The sequence below is a fragment of the Tachypleus tridentatus genome, chromosome 10 (genome assembly GCF_004210375.1).
Source record: "Tachypleus tridentatus isolate NWPU-2018 chromosome 10, ASM421037v1, whole genome shotgun sequence".
Classification (NCBI taxonomy): domain Eukaryota; kingdom Metazoa; phylum Arthropoda; class Merostomata; order Xiphosura; family Limulidae; genus Tachypleus; species Tachypleus tridentatus.
The window spans coordinates 28,287,825-28,309,845 of record NC_134834.1 but is presented as its reverse complement, the minus strand read 5'-3'; the positions used below and the strand labels follow the sequence as shown (position 1 = coordinate 28,309,845).

Below are 22,021 nucleotides of genomic sequence, written 5' to 3'. Positions count from 1 at the left end.
TGTGTATACATGTGGAAATTTGCTAGAAATACTGTAGAAATACTGTGTATACATGTGGAGATTTGCTAGAAATACTGTGTATACATGTGGAAATTTGCTAGAAATACTGTGTATACATGTGGAAATTTGCTAGAAATACTGTGTATACATGTGGAAATTTGCTAGAAATACTGTGTATACATGTGGAAATTTGCTAGAAATACTGTGTATACATGTGGAAATTTGCTAGAAATACTACTGTGTATACATACATGTGGAAATTTGCTAGAATACATAAATTTGCTAGAAATACTGTGTATACATGTGGAAATTTGCTAGAAATACTATACATGTGGAAATTGCTAGAAATACTGTGTATACATGTGGAAATTTGCTAGAAATACTGTATACATGTGGAAATTTGCTAGAAATACTGTGTATACATGTGGACTACTGTGTATACATGTGGAAATTTGCTAGAAATACTGTGTATACATGTGGAAATTTGCTAGAAATACTGTGTATACATGTGGAAATTTGCTAGAAATACTGTGTATACATGTGGAAATTTGCTAGAAATACTGTGTATACATGTGGAAATTTGCTAGAAATACTGTGTATACATGTGGAAATTTGCTAGAAATACTGTGTATACATGTGGAAATTTGCTAGAAATACTGTGTATACATGTGGAAATTTGCTAGAAATACTGTGGAAATTTGTATACTGTGTATACATGTGGAAATTTGCTAGAAATACTGTGTATACATGTGGCTAGAAATACTTGTATACATGTGGAAATTTGCTAAAATACTGTGTATACATGTGGAAATTTGCTAGAAATACTGTGTATACATGTGGAAATTTGCTAGAAATACTGTGTATACATGTGGAAATTTGCTAGAAATACTGTGTATACATGTGGAAATTTGCTAGAAATACTGTGTATACTGTGGAAATTTGCTAGTATACATGTGGAAATTTGCTAGAAATACTGTGTATACATGTGGAAATTTGCTACTTTGATACATGTGGAAATTTGCTAGAAATACTGTGTATACATGTGGAAATTTGCTAGAAATACTGTGTATACATGTGGAAATTTGCTAGAAATACTGTGTATACATGTGGAAATTTGCTAGAAATACTGTGTATACATGTGGAATTTGCTAGAAATACTGTGTATACATGTGGAAATTTGCTAGACATACTGTGTATACATGTGGAAATTTGCTAGAAATACTGTGTATACATGTGGAAATTTGCTAGAAATACTGTGTATACATGTAGAAATTTGCTAGAAATACTGTGTATACATGTGGAAATTTGCTAGAAATACTGTGTATACATGTGGAAATTTGCTAGAAATACTTTGTATACATGTGGAAATTTGCTAGAAATTTGTATACATAGAGATACTGTGTATACATGTGGAAATTTGCTAGAAATACTTTGTATACATGTGGAAATTTTCTAGACATACTGTGTATACATGTGGAAATTTGCTAGAAATACTGTGTATACATGTGGAAATTTGCTATACATGTGGAAATTTGCTAGAAATACTGTGTATACATGTGGAAATTTGCATACTGTGTATACATGTGGAAATTTGCTAGAAATACTGTGTATACATGTGGAAATTTGCTAGAAATACTGTGTATACATGTGGAAAATTTGCTAGAAATACTGTGTATACATGTGGAAATTTGCTAGAAATACTGTGTATACATGTGGAAATTTGCTAGAAATACTGTGTATACATGTGGAAATTTGCTAGAAATACTGTGTATACATGTGGAAATTTGCTAGAAATACTGTGTATACATGTGGAGATTTGCTAGAAATACTGTGTATACATGTGGAAATTTAGCTAGAAATACTGTGTATACATGTGGAAATTTGCTAGAAATACTGTGTATACATGTGGAAATTTGAAATACTGTGTATACTAGAAATACTGTGTATACATGTGGAAATTTGCTAGAAATACTGTGTATACATGTGGAAATTTGCTAGAAATACTTGTATACATGTGGAAATTTGAAATACTGTGTATACATGTGGAAATTTGCTAGAAATACTGTGTATACATGTTTGCTAGAAATACTGCATGTGGAAATTTGAAATACTGTGTATACATGTGGAAATTTGCTAGAAATACTGTGTATACATGTGGAAATTTGCTAGAAATACTGTGTATACATGTGGAAATGTACTTTGTATACATGTGGAAATTTGCTAGAAATACTGTGTATACATGTGGAAATTTGCTAAAATACTGTGTATACATGTGGAAATTTGCTAGAAATACTGTGTATACATGTGGAAATTTGCTAGAAATACTGTGTATACATGTGGAAATTTGCTAAAAATACTGTGTATACATGTGGAAATTTGCTAGAAATACTGTGTATACATGTGGAAATTTGCTAGAAATACTGTGTATACATGTGGAAATTTGCTAGAAATACTGTGTATACATGTGGAAATTTGCTAGAAATACTTTGTATACATGTGGAAATTTGCTAGAAATACTGTGTATACATGTGGAAATTTAGAAATACTGTGTATACATGTGGAAATTTGCTAGAAATACTGATGTGGAAATTTGCTACTACTGTGTATACATGTGGAAATTTGCTAGAAATACTGTGTATACATGTGGAAATTTGCTAGAAATACTGTGTATACATGTGGAAATTTGCTAGAAATACTGTGTATACATGTGGAAATTTGCTAGAAATACTGTGTATACATGTGGAAATTTGCTAGAAATACTGTGTATACATGTGGAAATTTGCTAGAAATACTGTGTATACATGTGGAAATTTGCTAGAAATACTGTGTATACATGTGGAGAAATACTGTGTATACATGTGGAAATTTGCTAATACTGTGTATACATGTGGAATTTGCTAGAAATACTGTGTATACATGTGGAAATTTGCTAGAAATACTGTGTGTATACATGTGGAAAATTGTATACATGTGGAAATTTGCTAATACTGTGTATACATGTGGAAATTTGCTAGAAATACTGTGTATACATGTGGAAATTTGCTAGAAATACTGTGTATTGTATACATGTGGAAATTTGCTAGAAATACTGTGTATACATGTGGAAATTTGCTAGAAATACTGTGTATACATGTGGAAATTTGCTAGAAATACTGTGTATACATGTGGAAATTTGCTAGAAATACTGTGTATACATGTGGAAATTTGCTAGAAATACTGTGTATACATGTGGAAATTTGCTAGAAATACTGTGTATACATGTGGAAATTTGCTAGAAATACTGTGTATACATGTGGAAATTTGCTAGAAATACTGTGTATACATGTGGAAATTTGCTAGAAATACTGTGTATACATGTGGAAATTTGCTAGAAATACTGTGTATACATGTGGAAATTTGCTAGAAATACTGTGTATACATGTGGAAATTTGAAATACTATACATGAAATACTGTGTATACATGTGGAAATTTGCTAGAAATACTGTGTATACATGTGGAAATTTGCTAGAAATACTGTGTATACATGTGGAAATTTGCTAGAAATACTGTGTATACATGTGGAAATTTGCTAGAAATACTGTGTATACATGTGGAAATTTGCTTGAAATACTGTGTATACATGTGGAAATTTGCTAGAAATACTGTGTATACATGTGGAAATTTGCTAGAAATACTGTGTATACATGTGGAAATTGTGCTAATTGAAATGCATGTGGAAATTTAGAGAAATACTGTGTATACATGTGGAATACATGTGGAAATTTGCTATTTGCTAGAAATACTGTGTATACATGTGGAACTTTGCTAGAAATACTTTGTATACATGTGGAACTTTGCTAGACATACTATGTACACATGTGGAAATTTGCTAGAAATACTTTGTATACATGTGGAAATTTGCTAGACATACTGTGTGTTTATACATGTGGAAATTTGCTAGAAATACTGTGTATACATGTTTGAGAAATACTGTGCATGTGAAATTTGCTGTGTATACATGTGGATATTTGCTAGAAATACTGTGTATACATGTGGAAATTTGCTAGAAATACTGTGTATACATGTGGAAATTTGCTAGAAATACTGTGTATACATGTGGAAATTTGCTAGAAATACTGTGTATACATGTGGAAATTTGCTAGAAATACTGTGTATACATGTGGAAATTTGCTAGAAATACTGTGTATACATGTGGAAATTTGCTAGAAATACTGTGTATACATGTGGAAATTTGCTAGAAATACTGTGTATACATGTGGAAATTTGCTAGAAATACTGTGTATACATGTGGAATTTGCTAGAAATACTGTGTATACATGTGGAACATGTTTGCTAGAAATACTGTGTATACATGTGGAAATTTGCTAGAAATACTGTGTATACATGTGGAAATTTGTTAGAAATACTGTGTATACATGTGGAAATTTGCTAGAAATACTGTGTATACATGTGGAAATTTGCTAGAAATACTGTGTATACATACATGTGTGAAATTTGCTAGAAATACTGTGTATACATGTGGAAATTTGCTAGAAATACTGTGTATACATGTGGAAATTTGCTAGAAATACTATGTATACATGTGGAAATTTGCTAGAAATACTGTGTATACATGTGGAAAATTTGTATACATGTGGAAATACTGTGTATACATGTGGAAATTTGCTAGAAATACTGTGTATACATGTGGAAATTTGCTAGAAATACTGTGTATACATGTGGAAATTTGCTAGAAATACTGTGTATACATGTGGAAATTTGCTAGAAATACTGTGTATACATGTGGAAATTTGCTAGAAATACTGTGTATACATGTGGAATTTTGCTAGAAATACTGTGTATACATGTGGAAATTTGTTAGAAATACTGTGTATACATGTGGAAATTTGCTAGAAATACTGTGTATACATGTGGAAATTTGCTAGACATACTTTGTATACATGTGGAATTTGCTAGAAATACTGTGTATACATGTGGAAATTTGCTAGAAATACTGTGTATACATGTGGAAATTTGCTAGAAATACTGTGTATACATGTGGAATTTGCTAGAAATACTGTGTATACATGTGGAAATTTGCTAGAAATACTGTGTATACATGTGGAAATTTGCTAGAAATACTGTGTATACATGTGGAAATTTGCTAGAAATACTGTGTATACATGTGGAAATTTGCTAGACATACTGTGTATACATGTGGAAATTTGCTAGAAATACTGTGTATACATGTGGAAATGGAGAAATTTGCTACATGTGGAAATACTGAAATACTGTATACATGTGGAATACATGTTTGCTAGAAATACTGTGTATACATTTGAAATTTGTTAAACATACTGTGTATACATGTGGAAATTTGCAAAACATACTGTGTATAGATGTGGAAATTTGCTAGAAATATTTTGTATACATGTGGAAATTTGCTAGAAATACTGTGTATACATGTGCTATATACTGTGTATACATGTGGAAATTTGCTAGAAATACTGTGTATACATGTGGAAATTTGCTAGAAATACTGTGTATACATGTGGAAATTTGCTAGAAATACTGTGTATACATGTGGAAATTTGCTAGAAATACTGTGTATACATGTGGAAATTTGCTAGAAATACTGTGTATACATGTGGAAATTTGCTAGAAATACTGTGTATACATGTGGAATTTGCTAGAAATACTGTGTATACATGTGGAAATTTGCATGTGGAAATTTGCTAGAAATACTGTGTATACATGTGGAAATTTGCTAGAAATACTTTGTATACATGTGGAAATTTGCTAGACATACTTTGTATACATGTGAAATTTGCTAGAAATACTGTGTATACATGTGGAAATTTGCTAGAAATACTGTGTATACATGTGGAAATTTGCTAGAAATACTGTGTATACATGTGGAAATTTGTAAAATACTGTGTATACATGTGGAAATTTGCTAGAAATACTGTGTATACATGTGGAAATTTGCTAGAAATACTGTGTATACATGTGGAAATTACTGCATGTGGAGAGATACTGTGTATACATGTGGAAATTTGCTAGAATACTGTGTATACATGTGGAAATTTGCTAGAAATACTGTGTATACATGTGGAAATTTGCTAGAAATACTGTGTATACATGTGGAAATTTGCTAGAAATACTGTGTATACATGTGGAAATTTGCTAGAAATACTGTGTATACATGTGGAGATTTGCTAGAAATACTGTGTATACATGTGGAAATTTGCTAGAAATACTGTGTATACATGTGGATACATGTGGATTTGCTAGAAATACTGTGTATACATGTGGAGATTTGCTAGAAATACTGTGTATACATGTGGAAATTTGCTAGAAATACTGTGTATACATGTGGAAATTTGCTAGAAATACTGTGTATACATGTGGAAATTTGCTAGAAATACTTGTATACATGTGGAAATTTGCTAGAAATACTGTGTATACATGTGGAAATTTGCTAGAAATACTGTGTATACATGTGGAAATTTGCTAGAAATACTGTGTATACATGTGGAATTTGCTAGAAATACTGTGTATACATGTGGAAATTTGCTAGAAATACTGTGTATACATGTGGAACTGTGTATTTGCTAGAAATACTGTGTAAATACTGTGTATGTGGAGAATACTTTGCTAGAAATACTGTGTATACATGTGGAAATTTGCTAGAAATACTGTGTATACATGTGGAAATTTGCTAGAAATACTGTGTATACATGTGGAAATTTGCTAGAAATACTGTGTATACATGTGGAAATACATGTGGAACATTTGCTAGAAATACTGTGTATACATGTGGAAATTTGCTAGAAATACTGTGTATACATGTGGATACATGTGGAAATTTGCTAGAAATACTGTGTATACATGTGTGGAAATTTGCTAGAAATACTGTGTATACATGTGGAAATTTGAAATACTGTGAACATACTGAAATGTGTATACATGTGGAAATTTGCTAGAAATACTGTACATGTGGAAATTTGCTAAAATACTGTGTATACATGTGGAAATTTGCTAGAAATACTGTGTATACATGTGGAAATTTGCTAGAAATACTGTGTATACATGTGGAAATTTGCTAGAAATACTGTGTATACATGTGGAAATTTGCTAGAAATACTGTGTATACATGTGTATATTTGCATGTACATGAAATTGCATAGATTTGCTAGAAATACTACTACATGTGGAAATTTGCTAGAAATACTGTGTATACATGTGGAAATTTGTATAGAAATACTGTGTATACATGTGGAAATTTGCTAGAAATACTGTGTATACATGTGGAAATTTGCTAGAAATACTGTGTATGTGGACAAATACTGTGTATACATGTGGAAATTGCTAGAAATACTGTGTATACATGTGGAAATTTGCTAAAATACTGTGTATACATGTGGAAATTTGCTAGAAATACTGTGTATACATGTGGAAATTTGCTAGAAATACTGTGTATACATGTGGAAATTTGCTAGAAATACTGTGTATACATGTGGAAATTTGCTAGAAATACTGTGTATACATGTGGAAATTTGCTAGAAATACTGTGTATACATGTGGAAATTTGCTAGAAATACTGTGTATACATGTGGAAATTTGCTAGAAATACTGTGTATACATGTGGAAATTTGCTAGAAATACTGTGTATACATGTGGAAATTTGCTAGAAATACTGTGTATACATGTGGAAATTTGCTAGAAATACTGTGTATACATGTGGAATTTGCTAGAAATACTGTGTATACATGTGGAAATTTGCTAGAAATACTGTGTATACATGTGGAAATTTGCTAGAAATACTGTGTATACATGTGGAATTTGCTAGAAATACTGTGTATACATGTGGAAATTTGCTAGAAATACTGTGTATACATGTGGAAATTTGCTAGAAATACTGTGTATACATGTGGTGGATACATTTGCTAGAAATACTGTGTATACATGTGGAAATTTGCTAGAAATACTGTGTATACATGTGGAAATGTATACATGTGGAAATTGCTAGAAATACTGTGTATACATGTGGAAATTTGCTAGAAATACTGTGTATACATGTGGAAATTTGCTAGAAATACTGTGTATACATGTGGAAATTTGCTAGAAATACTGTGTATACATGTGGAAATTTGCTAGAAATACTGTGTATACATGTGGAAATTTGCTAGAAATACTGTGTATACATGTGGAAATTTGCTAGAAATACTGTGTATACATGTGGAAATTTGCTAGAAATACTGTGTGGAAATTTGCTAGAAATACTGGATACATGTGGATTTGCTAGAAATACTGTGTATACATGTGGAAATTTGTTAGAAATACTGTGTATACATGTGGAAATTTGCTAGAAATACTGTGTATACATGTGGAAATTTGCTAGAAATACTGTGTATACATGTGGAAATTTGCTAGAAATACTGTGTATACATGTGGAAATTTGCTAGAAATACTGTGTATACATGTGGAAATTTGCTAGAAATACTGTGTATACATGTGGAAATTTGTTAGAAATACTGTGTATACATGTGGAAATTTGCTAGAAATACTGTGTATACATGTGGAAATTTGCTAGAAATACTGTGTATACATGTGGAAATTTGCTAGAAATACTGTGTATACATGTGGAAATTTGCTAGAAATACTGTGTATACATGTGGAAATTTGCTAGAAATACTGTGTATACATGTGGAAATTTGCTAGAAATACTGTGTATACATGTGGAAATTTGCTAGAAATACTGTGTATACATGTGGAAATTTGCTAGAAATACTGTGTATATACATGTGTATACATGAAATTTGCTAGAAATACTGTGTATACATGTGGAAATTTGCTAGAAATACTGTGTATACATGTGGAAATTTGTTAGAAATACTTTGTATACATGTGGAAATTTGCTAAAAATACTGTGTATACATGTGGAAATTTGCTGGAAATACTGTGTATACATGTGGAAATTTGCTAGAAATACTGTGTATACATGTGGAATTTGCTAGACATACTGTGTATACATGTGGAAATTTGCTAGAAATACTGTGTATACATGTGGAAATTTGCTAGAAATACTGTGTATACATGTGGAAATTTGCTAGAAATACTGTGTATACATGTGGAAATTTGCTAGAAATACTGTGTATACATGTGGAAATTTGCTAGAAATACTGTGTATACATGTGGAAATTTGCTAGAAATACTGTGTATACATGTGGAAATTTGCTAGAAATACTGTGTATACATGTGGAAATTTGCTAGAAATACTGTGCATACATGTGGAAATTTGCTAGAAATACTGTGTATACATGTGGAAATTTGCATACATGTGGAAATTTGTTAGAAATACTGTGCATAGAAATACTGTGTATACATGTGGAAATTTGCTAGAAATACTGTGTATACATGTGGAAATTTGTTAGAAATACTGTGTATACATGTGGAAATTTGCTAGAAATACTGTGTATACATGTGGAAATTTGCTAGAAATACTGTGCATACATGTGGAAATTTGCTAGAAATACTGTGTATACATGTGGAAATTTGCTAGAAATACTGTGTATACATGTGGAAATTTGCTTAGAAATACTGTGTATACATGTGGAATTTGCTAGACATACTGTGTATACATGTGGAAATTTGCTAGAAATACTGTGTATACATGTGGAATTTGCTAGACATACTGTGTTTGTATACATGTGGAAATTTGCTAGAAATACTGTGTATACATGTGGAAATTTGCTAGAAATACTGTGTATACATGTGGAAATTTGCTAGAAATACTGTGTATACATGTGGAAATTTGCTAGAAATACTGTGTATACATGTGGAAATTTGCTAGAAATACTGTGTATACATGTGGAAATTTGCTAGAAATACTGTGTATACATGTGGAAATTTGCTAGAAATACTGTGTATACATGTGGAAATTTGCTAGAAATACTGTGTATACATGTGGAAATTGCATGCTAGAAATACTGTGTATACATGTGGAAATTTGCTAGACATACTGTGTATACATGTAGAAATTTGCTTGAAATACTGTGTATACATGTGGAGATTTGCTAGAAATACTGTGTATACATGTGGAAATTTGCTAGAAATACTGTGTATATACATGTGGAAATTTGCTAGAAATACTGTGTATACATGTGGAAATTTGCTAGACATACTGTGTATACATGTGGAAATTTGCTAGAAATACTGTGTATACATGTGGAAATTTGCTAGAAATACTGTGTATACATGTGGAAATTTGCTAGAAATACTGTGTATACATGTGGAAATTTGCTAGAGATACTGTGTATACATGTGGAAATTTGCTAGAAATACTGTGTATACATGTGGAAATTTGCTAGAAATACTGTGTATACATGTGGAAATTTGCTAGAAATACTGTGTATACATGTGGAAATTTGCTAGAAATACTGTGTATACATGTGGAAATTTGCTAGAAATACTGTGTATACATGTGGAAATTTGCTAGAAATACTGTGTATACATGTGGAAATTTGCTAGAAATACTGTGTATACATGTGGAAATTTGCTAGAGATACTGTGTATACATGTGGAAATTTGCTAGAAATACTTTGTATACATGTGGAAATTTTCTAGACATACTGTGCATAAATGTGGAAATTTGCTACAAATACTGTGTATACATGTGGAAATTTGCTAAAAATACTGTGTATACATGTGGAATTTGCTAGAAATACTGTGTATACATGTGAGAATTTGCTAGAAATACTGTGCATACATGTGGAAATTTGCTAGAAATACTGTGTATACATGTGGAAATTTGCTAGAAATACTGTGTATACATGTGGAAATTTGCTAGAAATACTGTGCATACATGTGGAAATTTGCTAGAAATACTGTGTATACATGTGGAATTTGCTAGAAATACTGTGTATACATGTGGAAATTTGCTAGAAATACTGTGTATACATGTGGAAATTTGCTAGACATACTGTGTATAGATGTGGAAATTTGTAGAAATACTGTGTACATGTGAATTTGCTATACTGGAAATACTGTGTATACATGTGGAAATTTGCTAGAAATACTGTGTATACTGTGTATACATGTGGAAATTTGCTAGAAATACTGTGTATACATGTGGAAATTTGCTAGAAATACTGTGTATACATGTGGAAATTTGCTAGAAATACTGTGTATACATGTGGAAATTTGCTAGAAATACTGTGTATACATGTGGAAATTTGCTAGAAATACTGTGTATACATGTGGAAATTTGCTAGAAATACTGTGTATACATGTGGAAATTTGCTAGAAATACTGTGTATACATGTGGAAATTTGCTAGAAATACTGTCTATACATGTGGAAATTTGCTAGAAATACTGTGTATACATGTGGAGTTTGCTAGAAATACTGTGTATACATGTGGAAATTTGCTAGAAATACTGTGTATACATGTGGAAATTTGCTAGAAATACTGTGTATACATGTGGAAATTTGCTAGAAATACTGTGTATACATGTGGAAATTTGCTTGAAATGCTGTGCATACATGTGGAATTTGTTAGAAATACTGTGTATACATGTGGAAATTTGCTAGAAATACTGTGTATACATGTGGAAATTTGCTAGAAATACTGTGTATACATGTGGAAATTTGCTAGAAATACTGTGTATACATGTGGAAATTTGCTAGAAATACTGTGTATACATGTGGAAATTTGCTAGAAATACTGTGTATACATGTGGAAATTTGCTAGAAATACTGTGTATACATGTGGAAATTTGCTAGAAATACTGTGTATACATGTGGAAATTTGCTAGAAATACTGTGTATACATGTGGAAATTTGCTAGAAATACTGTGTATACATGTGGAAATTTGCTAGAAATACTGTGTATACATACATGTGAATTTGCTAGAAATACTGTGTATACATGTGGAAATTTGCTAGAAATACTGTGTATACATGTGGAAATTTGCTAGAAATACTGTGTATACATGTGGAAATTTGCTAGAAATACTGTGTATACATGTGGAAATTTGCTAGAAATACTGTGTATACATGTGGAAATTTGCTAGAAATACTGTGCATACATGTGGAAATTTGCTTAGAAATACTGTGTATACTGTGTATACATGTGGAAATTTGCTAGAAATACTGTGTATACATGTGGAATTTGCTAGAAATAAATACATGTGTATACATGTGTGGAATTTGTTAGAAATACTGTGTATACATGTGGAATTTGCTAGAAATACTGTGTATACATGTGGAAATTTGTATACATAGAAATACTGTGTGTATACATGTGGAATTTGCTAGAAATACTGTGCATACATGTGGAAATTTGCTAGAAATACTGTGCATACATGTGGAAATTTGCTAGAAATACTGTGTATACATGTGGAAATTTGCTTAGAAATACTGTGTATACATGTGGAATTTGCTAGAAATACTGTGCATACATGTGGAATTTGCTAGAAATACTGTGTATACATGTGGAAATTTGCTAGAAATACTGTGCATACATGTGGAACTTTGCTAGAAATACTGTGCATACATGTGGAAATTTGCTAGAAATACTGTGCATACATGTGGAAATTTGTTAGAAATACTGTGAAATACATGTGGAAATTTGTACTGTGTATACATGTGGAAATTTGCTAGAAATACTGTGTATACATGTGGAAATTTGCTAGAAATACTGTGCATACATGTGGAAATTTGCTAGAAATACTGTGTATACATGTGGAAATTTGCTAGAAATACTGTGTATACATGTGGAAATTTGCTAGAAATACTGTGCATACATGTGGAAATTTGTTAGAAATACTGTGCATACATGTGGAAATTTGTTAGAAATACTGTGCATACATGTGGAAATTTGCTAGAAATACTGTGCATACATGTGGAAATTTGCTAGAAATACTGTGCATACATGTGGAAATTTGTTAGAAATACTGTGTATACATGTGGAAATTTGTTAGAAATACTGTGTATACATGTGGAAATTTGCTAGAAATACTGTGTATACATGTGGAAATTTGCTAGAAATACTGTGTATACATGTGGAAATTTGCTAGAAATACTGTGTATACATGTGGAAATTTGTTAGAAATACTGTTGCATACATGTGGAAATTTGTTAGAAATACTGTGTATACATGTGGAAATTTGCTAGAAATACTGTGTATACATGTGGAAATTTGCTAGAAATACTGTGTATACATGTGGAAATTTGCTAGAAATACTGTGTATACATGTGGAAATTTGTTAGAAATACTGTGCATACATGTGGAAATTTGCTAGAAATACTGTGTATACATGTGGAAATTTGCTAGAAATACTGTGTATACATGTGGAAATTTGCTAGAAATACTGTGTATACATGTGGAAATTTGTTAGAAATACTGTGTATACATGTGGAAATTGCTAGAAATACTGTGTATACATGTGGAAATTTGTTAGAAATACTGTGTATACATGTGGAAATTTGTTAGAAATACTGTGTATACATGTGGAAATTTGCTAGAAATACTGTGTATACATGTGGAAATTTGCTAGAAATACTGTGTATACATGTGGAAATTTGCTAGAAATACTGTGTATACATGTGGAAATTTGTTAGAAATACTGTGTATACATGTGGAAATTTGTTAGAAATACTGTGTATACATGTGGAAATTTGTTAGAAATACTGTGTATACATGTGGAAATTTGTTAGAAATACTGTGTATACATGTGGAAATTTGCTAGAAATACTGTGTATACATGTGGAAATTTGTTAGAAATACTGTGTATACATGTGGAAATTTGCTAGAAATACTGTGTATACATGTGGAAATTTGCTAGACATACTGTGTATACATGTGGAAATTTGCTAGACATACTGTGTATACATGTGGAAATTTGCTAGAAATACTGTGTATACATGTGGAAATTTGTTAGAAATACTGTGTATACATGTGGAAATTTGTAGAAATACTGTGTATACATGTGGAAATTTGTTAGAAATACTGTGTATACATGTGGAAATTTGCTAGAAATACTGTGTATACATGTGGAAATTTGTTAGAAATACTGTGTATACATGTGGAAATTTGTTAGAAATACTTGTATACTGTGTATACATGTGGAAATTTGTTAGACATACTGTGTATACATGTGGAAATTTGCTAGAAATACTGTGTATACATGTGGAAATTTGTTAGAAATACTGTGTATACATGTGGAAATTTGCTAGAAATACTGTGTATACATGTGGAATTTGCTAGAAATACTGTGTATACATGTGGAAATTGTGTACTGTGTATACATGTGGAAATTTGTTAGAAATACTGTGTATACATGTGGAAATTTGTTAGAAATACTGTGTATACATGTGGAAATTTGTTAGAAATACTGTGTATACATGTGGAAATTTGCTGAAATACTGTGTATACATGTGGAAATTTGCTAGAAATACTGTGTATACATGTGGAAATTTGTTAGAAATACTGTGTATACATGTGGAAATTTGCTAGAAATACTGTGTATACATGTGGAAATTTGTTAGAAATACTGTGTATACATGTGGAAATTTGCTAGAAATACTGTGTATACATGTGGAAATTTGTTAGAAATACTGTGTATACATGTGGAAATTTGCTTAGAAATACTGTGTATACATGTGGAAATTTGTTAGAAATACTGTGTATACATGTGGAAATTTGCTAGAAATACTGTGTATACATGTGGAAATTTGTTAGAAATACTGTGTATACATGTGGAAATTTGCTAGAAATACTGTGTATACATGTGGAAATTTGCTAGAAATACTGTGTATACATGTGGAAATTTGTTAGAAATACTGTGTATACATGTGGAATTTGTTAGAAATACTGTGTATACATGTGGAAATTTGTTAGAAATACTGTGTATACATGTGGAAATTTGTTAGAAATACTGTGTATACATGTGGAAATTTGTTAGAAATACTGTGTATACATGTGGAAATTTGCTAGAAATACTGTGTATACATGTGGAAATTTGTTAGAAATACTGTGTATACATGTGGAAATTTGTTAGAAATACTGTGTATACATGTGGAAATTTGTTAGAAATACTGTGTATACATGTGGAAATTTGCTAGACATACTGTGTATACATGTGGAAATTTGCTAGAAATACTTTGTATACATGTGGAAATTTGTTAGAAATGTTTATCTGCAGTGATAATAGAGGAACTACCTATTTTGAAACGAGGTCGACTTTGGACCAGAAAGACCTCTTACCTCCCCTTCCACTTTCTGCCCTGGCTGCTCTTGTCAGACCGAAGAGCGGTATTGGATTATAACTCTTATGACGCACCAAAGGCTTTAAAATGAGAATTACAATTTGTTGTTTTTTTTCACGTGTTAAAGGGACTCGGACCACAGAACCTTAGCTTTCGCTTTACAGTTCGGAGCGCTAATCATTAGACTACGCTCGGTTCGCAGACTCTGAGTAGGAAGGAAGAAGTTAGTAAAATAAGACATTTTATATGAACCCTGTTATTGTCTTTTTGGGGTTAAGGTAAATATGTTTTGCATGTTTGTTTGTTTGTTTTTTGAAATTCGCACAATGCTACACGAGGGCTATCTGCGCTAGTCGTCCCTAATTTAGTAGTGTAAAACTAGAGGGAAGGCAGCTAGTCATCACAACCCATCGCCAACTTTTGCTATACTCTTTTACTAACGAATAGTGGGATTGACCGTCACATTATCAAGCCTGCATGGCTGAAAGGGCAAGGATGTTTGGTGCGACAGGGATTTAAACCTGCGACCCTCAGATTACAAGTCGAATACCTTAACCATTTGGCCATGCCGGGCCAAATATGTTTTGTTTTAGTTTTCTTTTCTCGTTTAATGTGACAAAATTTCAAGCATTTCGTTTTTTACTTCGTTACCAAGAGCTGACGTCAACTGGATAACTCTTGACATTTAGATATCAATGAAAAAACAAACAAACTCTCGGATAGTGACGTAAACTCCTTAATCCCACTGAACTGGTCCGGGCACGGCCGAACGGTTAGTTCTGGGACTGTTAAAACAAGGGCTCATAATTCACTGCACGCTGCCGCAAAAAAACAACCAAACAAAACAGTTATAATAATAATTACAGTAAAGTTCAGCTATTCTGCCAGATAAGAGTTCGCAGTTAGCGTGTTGCCTTCGGTGTTGTAATTCATAAATAATAAGGATGGTTATGAACGAATAACTTTTTAGTATCTTTGCAAGAGAATTGTTCAACAAACAAGCAGTATTCTGTGAACTTCATTAAACGTTAATAAATGTTACTCTAGTTTCAACATTAAATGATGTACATATATTCAGACGTACGATTCAGTCAATTTCGTATTAATTAGATAGTTTGATTATCCAATCTGTGTTTTTATTCAGGAAATTCCATTGATTAGGTTAGTCAGTATTATCCATCGTATGGGTTTCTAAGCAATGATCTGATATCTATATTAATTAATATATATAACATGATTTGTTTTCTCTCTATCTTATTCAGGATATTCCGTTGATTAGTCTGGCAAATATTTTCCATCGTGTGGGATTACTAAACGACGCCCTGATCGTTGCCAATATGGCGCTGGAGATCTCACCTGATATTGTTGTGATACACTTTAGTATCGCTAACATTCATGCTGCCATGGTGAGTTAAAGCTGGTATTTTAGTGATCGGAAATCAAAATACTCATAAAGAATATGTGTTTGTCAATGTTAGAAAATATCATCTTCGTTTCTTTAGTGTGTGTTGTTGTTGTTTTTTCCTTTGGATGTGGCCTGGCATGGCCAAGCGCGTTAAGGCGTGCGACTCGTAATCTGAGGGTCGCGGGTTCGCGTCCCCGTCGCGCCAAACATGCTCGCCCTTTCAGCCGTGGGGGCGTTATAATGTGACGGTCAATCCCACTATTCGTTGGTAAAAGAGTAGCCCAAGAGTTGGCGGTGGGTAGTGATGACTAGCTGCCTTCCCTCTAGTCTTACACTGCTAAATTAGGGACGGCTAGCACAGATAGCCCTCGAGTAGCTTTGTGCGAAATTCAAAAACAACAACAACCTTTGGGTGGACGTTTTGTCAGTGAGAAGTTTAAAGGGTATGACTCCGGAAATCGAACACGTGATTCGAATCAACAATGCAAAAACATTGAGGTGCAGGTGTTCCGTTGGTTAAAATAACAATGTTTGAACTGTGTTTTTGGGGTTTTTTTGTTACAACCGACATTGTTAAAGAATGCGATTTTTTTTTTTTAGATACCATTGATCAGGTTGTTTTAGAACAGTTAGTTTGTGTGGTACCTTCTTATGATATACTGTATTGTTTATTTATTGTTACTTTTACTATCAGTATTGGTTAAATTAGTTAGTATTTAGATTACTATCACGTTTTATTTTGATTTATTGTTTTTGAGCTGGGATACCCGCTCCTTCTAAGGACAAGAAAAGTTGCTTCCCTTATGTGAAATTGTCAGAAAAATAAAAAACAAAAAACTGCAAAACATAAAATGTGAAACTACAAGGTTCTTTTTATCTCCGCATGGGCCCAACAAACCTTCAGGGCAAATTTGATGACGATCCATCAAAAGAGAGCGAAGTAGCGGTAAAACACGCGAAAACGCCCTTAAAACCGCAAAACGCGAAATACAACAACAAACATTTGTGTGTATCTTCCGATTGAGCCAATAAACCTCCATGTCTATCTTGGTAAAGATCCATATACACCCGGATAAATAAATACATACAAAAGACAGTAGTGTTATATTTCTTTGGATTATTATATCTTTACTATATAGTATGTTTTGAACTGTTAACTAACATATGTATTTAGGGCTAAACTTAATATCCCAAACTAACTGAACCTTGTCGGGTATTGTTAGGATTACAGCCAAAAATAGCGTTATTGTTACCGAAATTATGTAATAATGTAATTTATATATGTAAATACGCAAAAAATATATATATATATTTATTTACTTAACTACAGCAATGACTAGTTTGACTTTTTAGTTTAATTTTAAGTACATAAGTTACTCTTATAGAAGTTATTTTTACAGAGGGGAATTTTGGTTCATCATCAGACCTTTACTGACAACTAAATCGCTTTGTTTGTTTTTTGGGCCCATAACTTAGGTAAATTAATAAGTATAATTATACACGGACTATCCCCAACGATAATTTTTTTTTTTAATTTAACTTACGAGCTTTTGTCCGAAACGTTCACTGGACGACAATAAAATGATCTACTTTGCTGTTCTAATGTTATGATAATTTCTCAACATAATGATATCTGAGAAACTAAAGAGTTGTGCACCTTTAGTCAGAAAAAGGTCATCACACTTAGTAGAAATTGTTTAACTATAAAATACAAATTTAAGGTTCCTCTTGTGAATATCAGGTGTTTATCATTTCTGCTTTATACTATAATTTTCAGGAAACTTAAAAGCAAAGTTTTCTTCGTTTTGTTTTTTTTACACGTAAGTGACCTGCATACTGTAAAATACGTTTTTCAAATATAATTTATAAAGTTACAATTATCAGCAGTCTTAATATTTGTGGTAAAAAGTGCAAAGACTGCAGATGTTTTTTAAATTCATATTCGTTTAGTTTTTCCACTTCAGATTCAAATTACACGTGTGTAAAAATGGAATTTCTTTTTATATCTCGCGCAAGTTACTCACTGCCCAGGAGACCTTTCGTTTATTTCCAAAACTCGTCAGCTGGGCTGGATGATAAGAGACAAAATTTACCTGAAACGTTTTTTGTTTGTTTGTTCGTTTTTTCGTATACGAACCAATTTTGAAATGAAGTACAATTTGTTGAATTGGATAATACAAAGTTCCAAGAACTCTGGGAGAAGTTCAGGCTCTCATAAGTTTCTCTTGCATCTTTTTTCAAGATTAAAAGTGTAATTTTTGTAATCACCCCAAAGGCTGTGAACCTTAGAAACTTCCAACGAACAAATATTACGTTTTATAGCTGGAAAAAAAAATTGTGCCGTTGAAAATACAATGTACATTCATATTGTTTATTGTTTCCGGTTGAAGATGCTTGTTTGTTTTGCATTTTCGCACAAAGCTACACGAGGGCTATCTGCGCTAGCCGTCCCTAATTTTGCAGTGTAAGACTAGAGGGAAGGCAGCTACTCATCGCCACCCACCGCCAACTTTGGGGTACTCTTTTACCAACGAATAGTTGGATTTAGCGTAACATTATAACGCCCACACGGCACGTTTGGTGTGACGGGAATTCGAACCCCTGACCGTCAGATCACGAGTCAAGTGCCTTAACCACCTGGCCATGCCGGGTCTCCGGTTGAAGATGTAACTTTGGATATGATTAGAGTTGAACTGAAGCACAGATTATTGGAATGTCGGTGAAGTGTGACCTTTCAACAAGTTAAAGCTCTTCAAAAAGTCTTTTTTGTGACTGAAAGTGGTCATAAAAAAATAAAATATTTCATAATCCTCCCCTTCTAGTTGAGCTGTAGTCTAGTAAACAATAAAATATTTTATAATTCCTCCCTTCTAGTTGAGCTGTGGTCCTAGTAAACAATAAAATATTTTATAATCCTTCCCTTCTAGTTGAGTTGTGGTCCTAGTAAACAATAAAATATTTCATAATCCTCCCCTTCTAGTTGAGCTGTAGTCCTAGTAAACAATAAAATATTTTATAATTCCTCCCTTCTAGTTGAGCTGTGGTCCTAGTAAACAATAAAATATTTCATAATCCTCCCCTTCTAGTTGAGCTGTGGTCCTAGTAAACAATAAAATATTTCATAATCCTTCCCTTCTAGTTGAGCTGTGGTCCTAGTAAACAATAAAATATTTCATAATCCTCCCCTTCTAGTTGAGTTGTGGTCCTAGTAAACAATAAAATATTTCATAATCCTTCCCTTCTAGTTGAGCTGTGGTCCTAGTAAACAATAAAATATTTCATAATCCTCTCCTTTTAGTTGAGCTGTGGTCATAGTTTTTCTATGGAGCAGCTGAAAGTAGTTGATTAAATTCAACTCATAATTAAACTGGAATTCCATTTCCTGAGCTGTTCAGATTAACTCTTTTTATAAATGTCTTTGATTAAATCGAGTCTCTCACACGACACCTGATTACACCTGAGCTAGAAGCTATAAACACATACGAATAATAAATAAATAAAGGTACTGCAGTTATAAAACACAACAGTCCAGTTACTGATGGCACGTGCGCCACCTAGAATAATCATTCGTTACTTTGATGAACGCCTGTGCTGTATGTATACATGTACAGTTTTGTATATGCGAAATATTAATTATCATAGCTTAATGAATGAGCAATAATTGCATGTTCATTTCTCAATTTTCATGGTGTATTATATATATTTAGTGATTAATATTTTAGTGCTTCTTTGAGAGCAGTTCTTTCATAATGTCAATAGGTATAATAGAAAACGCGTTTCGTTTTGTAATTTCACTGCACATTCTTTTCAAGATTAATATCAAGATATATTACCTTGTTTTTTGAGCGATCATTTTGTAGTGTAAGAATAGTTCACATGGGACGCTTTTCTTTCATTCGATTATTGTATATTGTTTATAAACGATTGTTTTATTTAGTGGTAGAAAGCTTTCTTTTTTTTTGCAATGGTAACTAGTTTTTTTCTATAATTGTAAACAGTAGCATTGTTTTTCATGTTATTGCATTGCTACTTACAATATTTCAATACATTTTTACGTACACTATTTCATTACATTGTTGCGTACACTATTTTATTACATTGTTACGTACACTATTTCATTACATTTTTGCGTACACTATTTAATTATATTGTTGCATACACTATTTTATTACATTGTTACGTACACTATTTAATTATATTGTTGCATACACTATTTTATTACATTGTTACGTACACTATTTCATACATTGTTACGTATTCTATTTTATTATATTGTTGCATACACTATTTTATAGATTGTTACGTACACTATTTCATACATTGTTACGTACACTATTTCATACATTGTTACGTACACTATTTCATTTCATTGTTGCGTACACTATTTAATTATATTGTTGGGTACACTAATTTATTACGTTGTTTAATATATTTTTCTCATTACATTACTGAAGGACGATCTGGACAGAGCAACTGCATTTTACGAGTCCACCTTAGCTCGTCAGATGTCGTTTGAACCAGCAAGAGAACGCTTACGTTGGATACAGTGTAACGCTGTGTACGAGAGTACAGTTCACTCGTCAGAAGAATGAAAGTTGGACATATCGAAATTAGAAATGTGTGCGTGAATGTGTAGATTAAATTTTCAAAACATTTATGATATTTAAATTTGCACTTATTACTTTAATTAGCATTAGTTGTGCTAAGGGTATTTTCAAAGTGTTTTCAACCTTTTCAACTACACTTTATAGTATCTTACAAGATTATATTTGTTATTCAGATTTTAATGAATATAACCTCACTAAAATGATAACATGTAAGTTATATATAAATAAAACTTAATTTTCATTCGAAAGCGTAATATTTTACCAGTTTAGCACATGTGAAAAATACAGTTTTTATCCATTAAGTGCACTTAAAGACAGTTCATAAATACGGATAAACATTTAGTAGTTTAGGCCGAAACAAAATATGTTGTCGAAGGTAAAAAAACCAAAACAATTATATATATGTGCACGTGTGTATTTCTTTGGATATTTTTGTATTTGTACATATTTCATGGTTCTTCATAATGAATTTTTTCTAAAAATTCTACTGACTTGAGTGACCCTAATAGGTCAGCAATAAATATACGGATTTACAACGCTAAAATATGTGGATCAGTTCGTTGTATTGGACAAAACGCTAATAACCTATTGTGTACTTTTGCGCTAAAACAAACATAAAAAACAGCCAGAATGGTACTTTACATGCACGTGAACTAAACAACCAGGTCATATAGAGACTTTTACATTTTGTGTTCCCCAATTTGGACCTTTCAGCCGTGGGGGCATTATAATGTGATGGTCAATCACACCATTTGTT

The 22,021-nt window shown here is 32.1% G+C and overlaps 1 protein-coding gene across 1 annotated transcript in view; it reads left to right on the top strand.

Moving 5' to 3' along the window:
• The window catches only part of LOC143228321 (tetratricopeptide repeat protein 17-like), a 230,443-nt gene extending 209,112 nt beyond the window's left edge, over positions 1-21,331 (top strand). The window contains exons 21-22 of the mRNA XM_076459590.1: positions 16,515-16,658; positions 21,112-21,331. Of these exons, the coding sequence (XP_076315705.1) occupies positions 16,515-16,658; positions 21,112-21,249 (282 nt within the window). The 3' untranslated portion in view covers positions 21,250-21,331. The remainder of the gene's footprint in view (positions 1-16,514; positions 16,659-21,111) is intronic.
• The last annotated feature ends 690 nt before the right edge of the window (positions 21,332-22,021 follow it).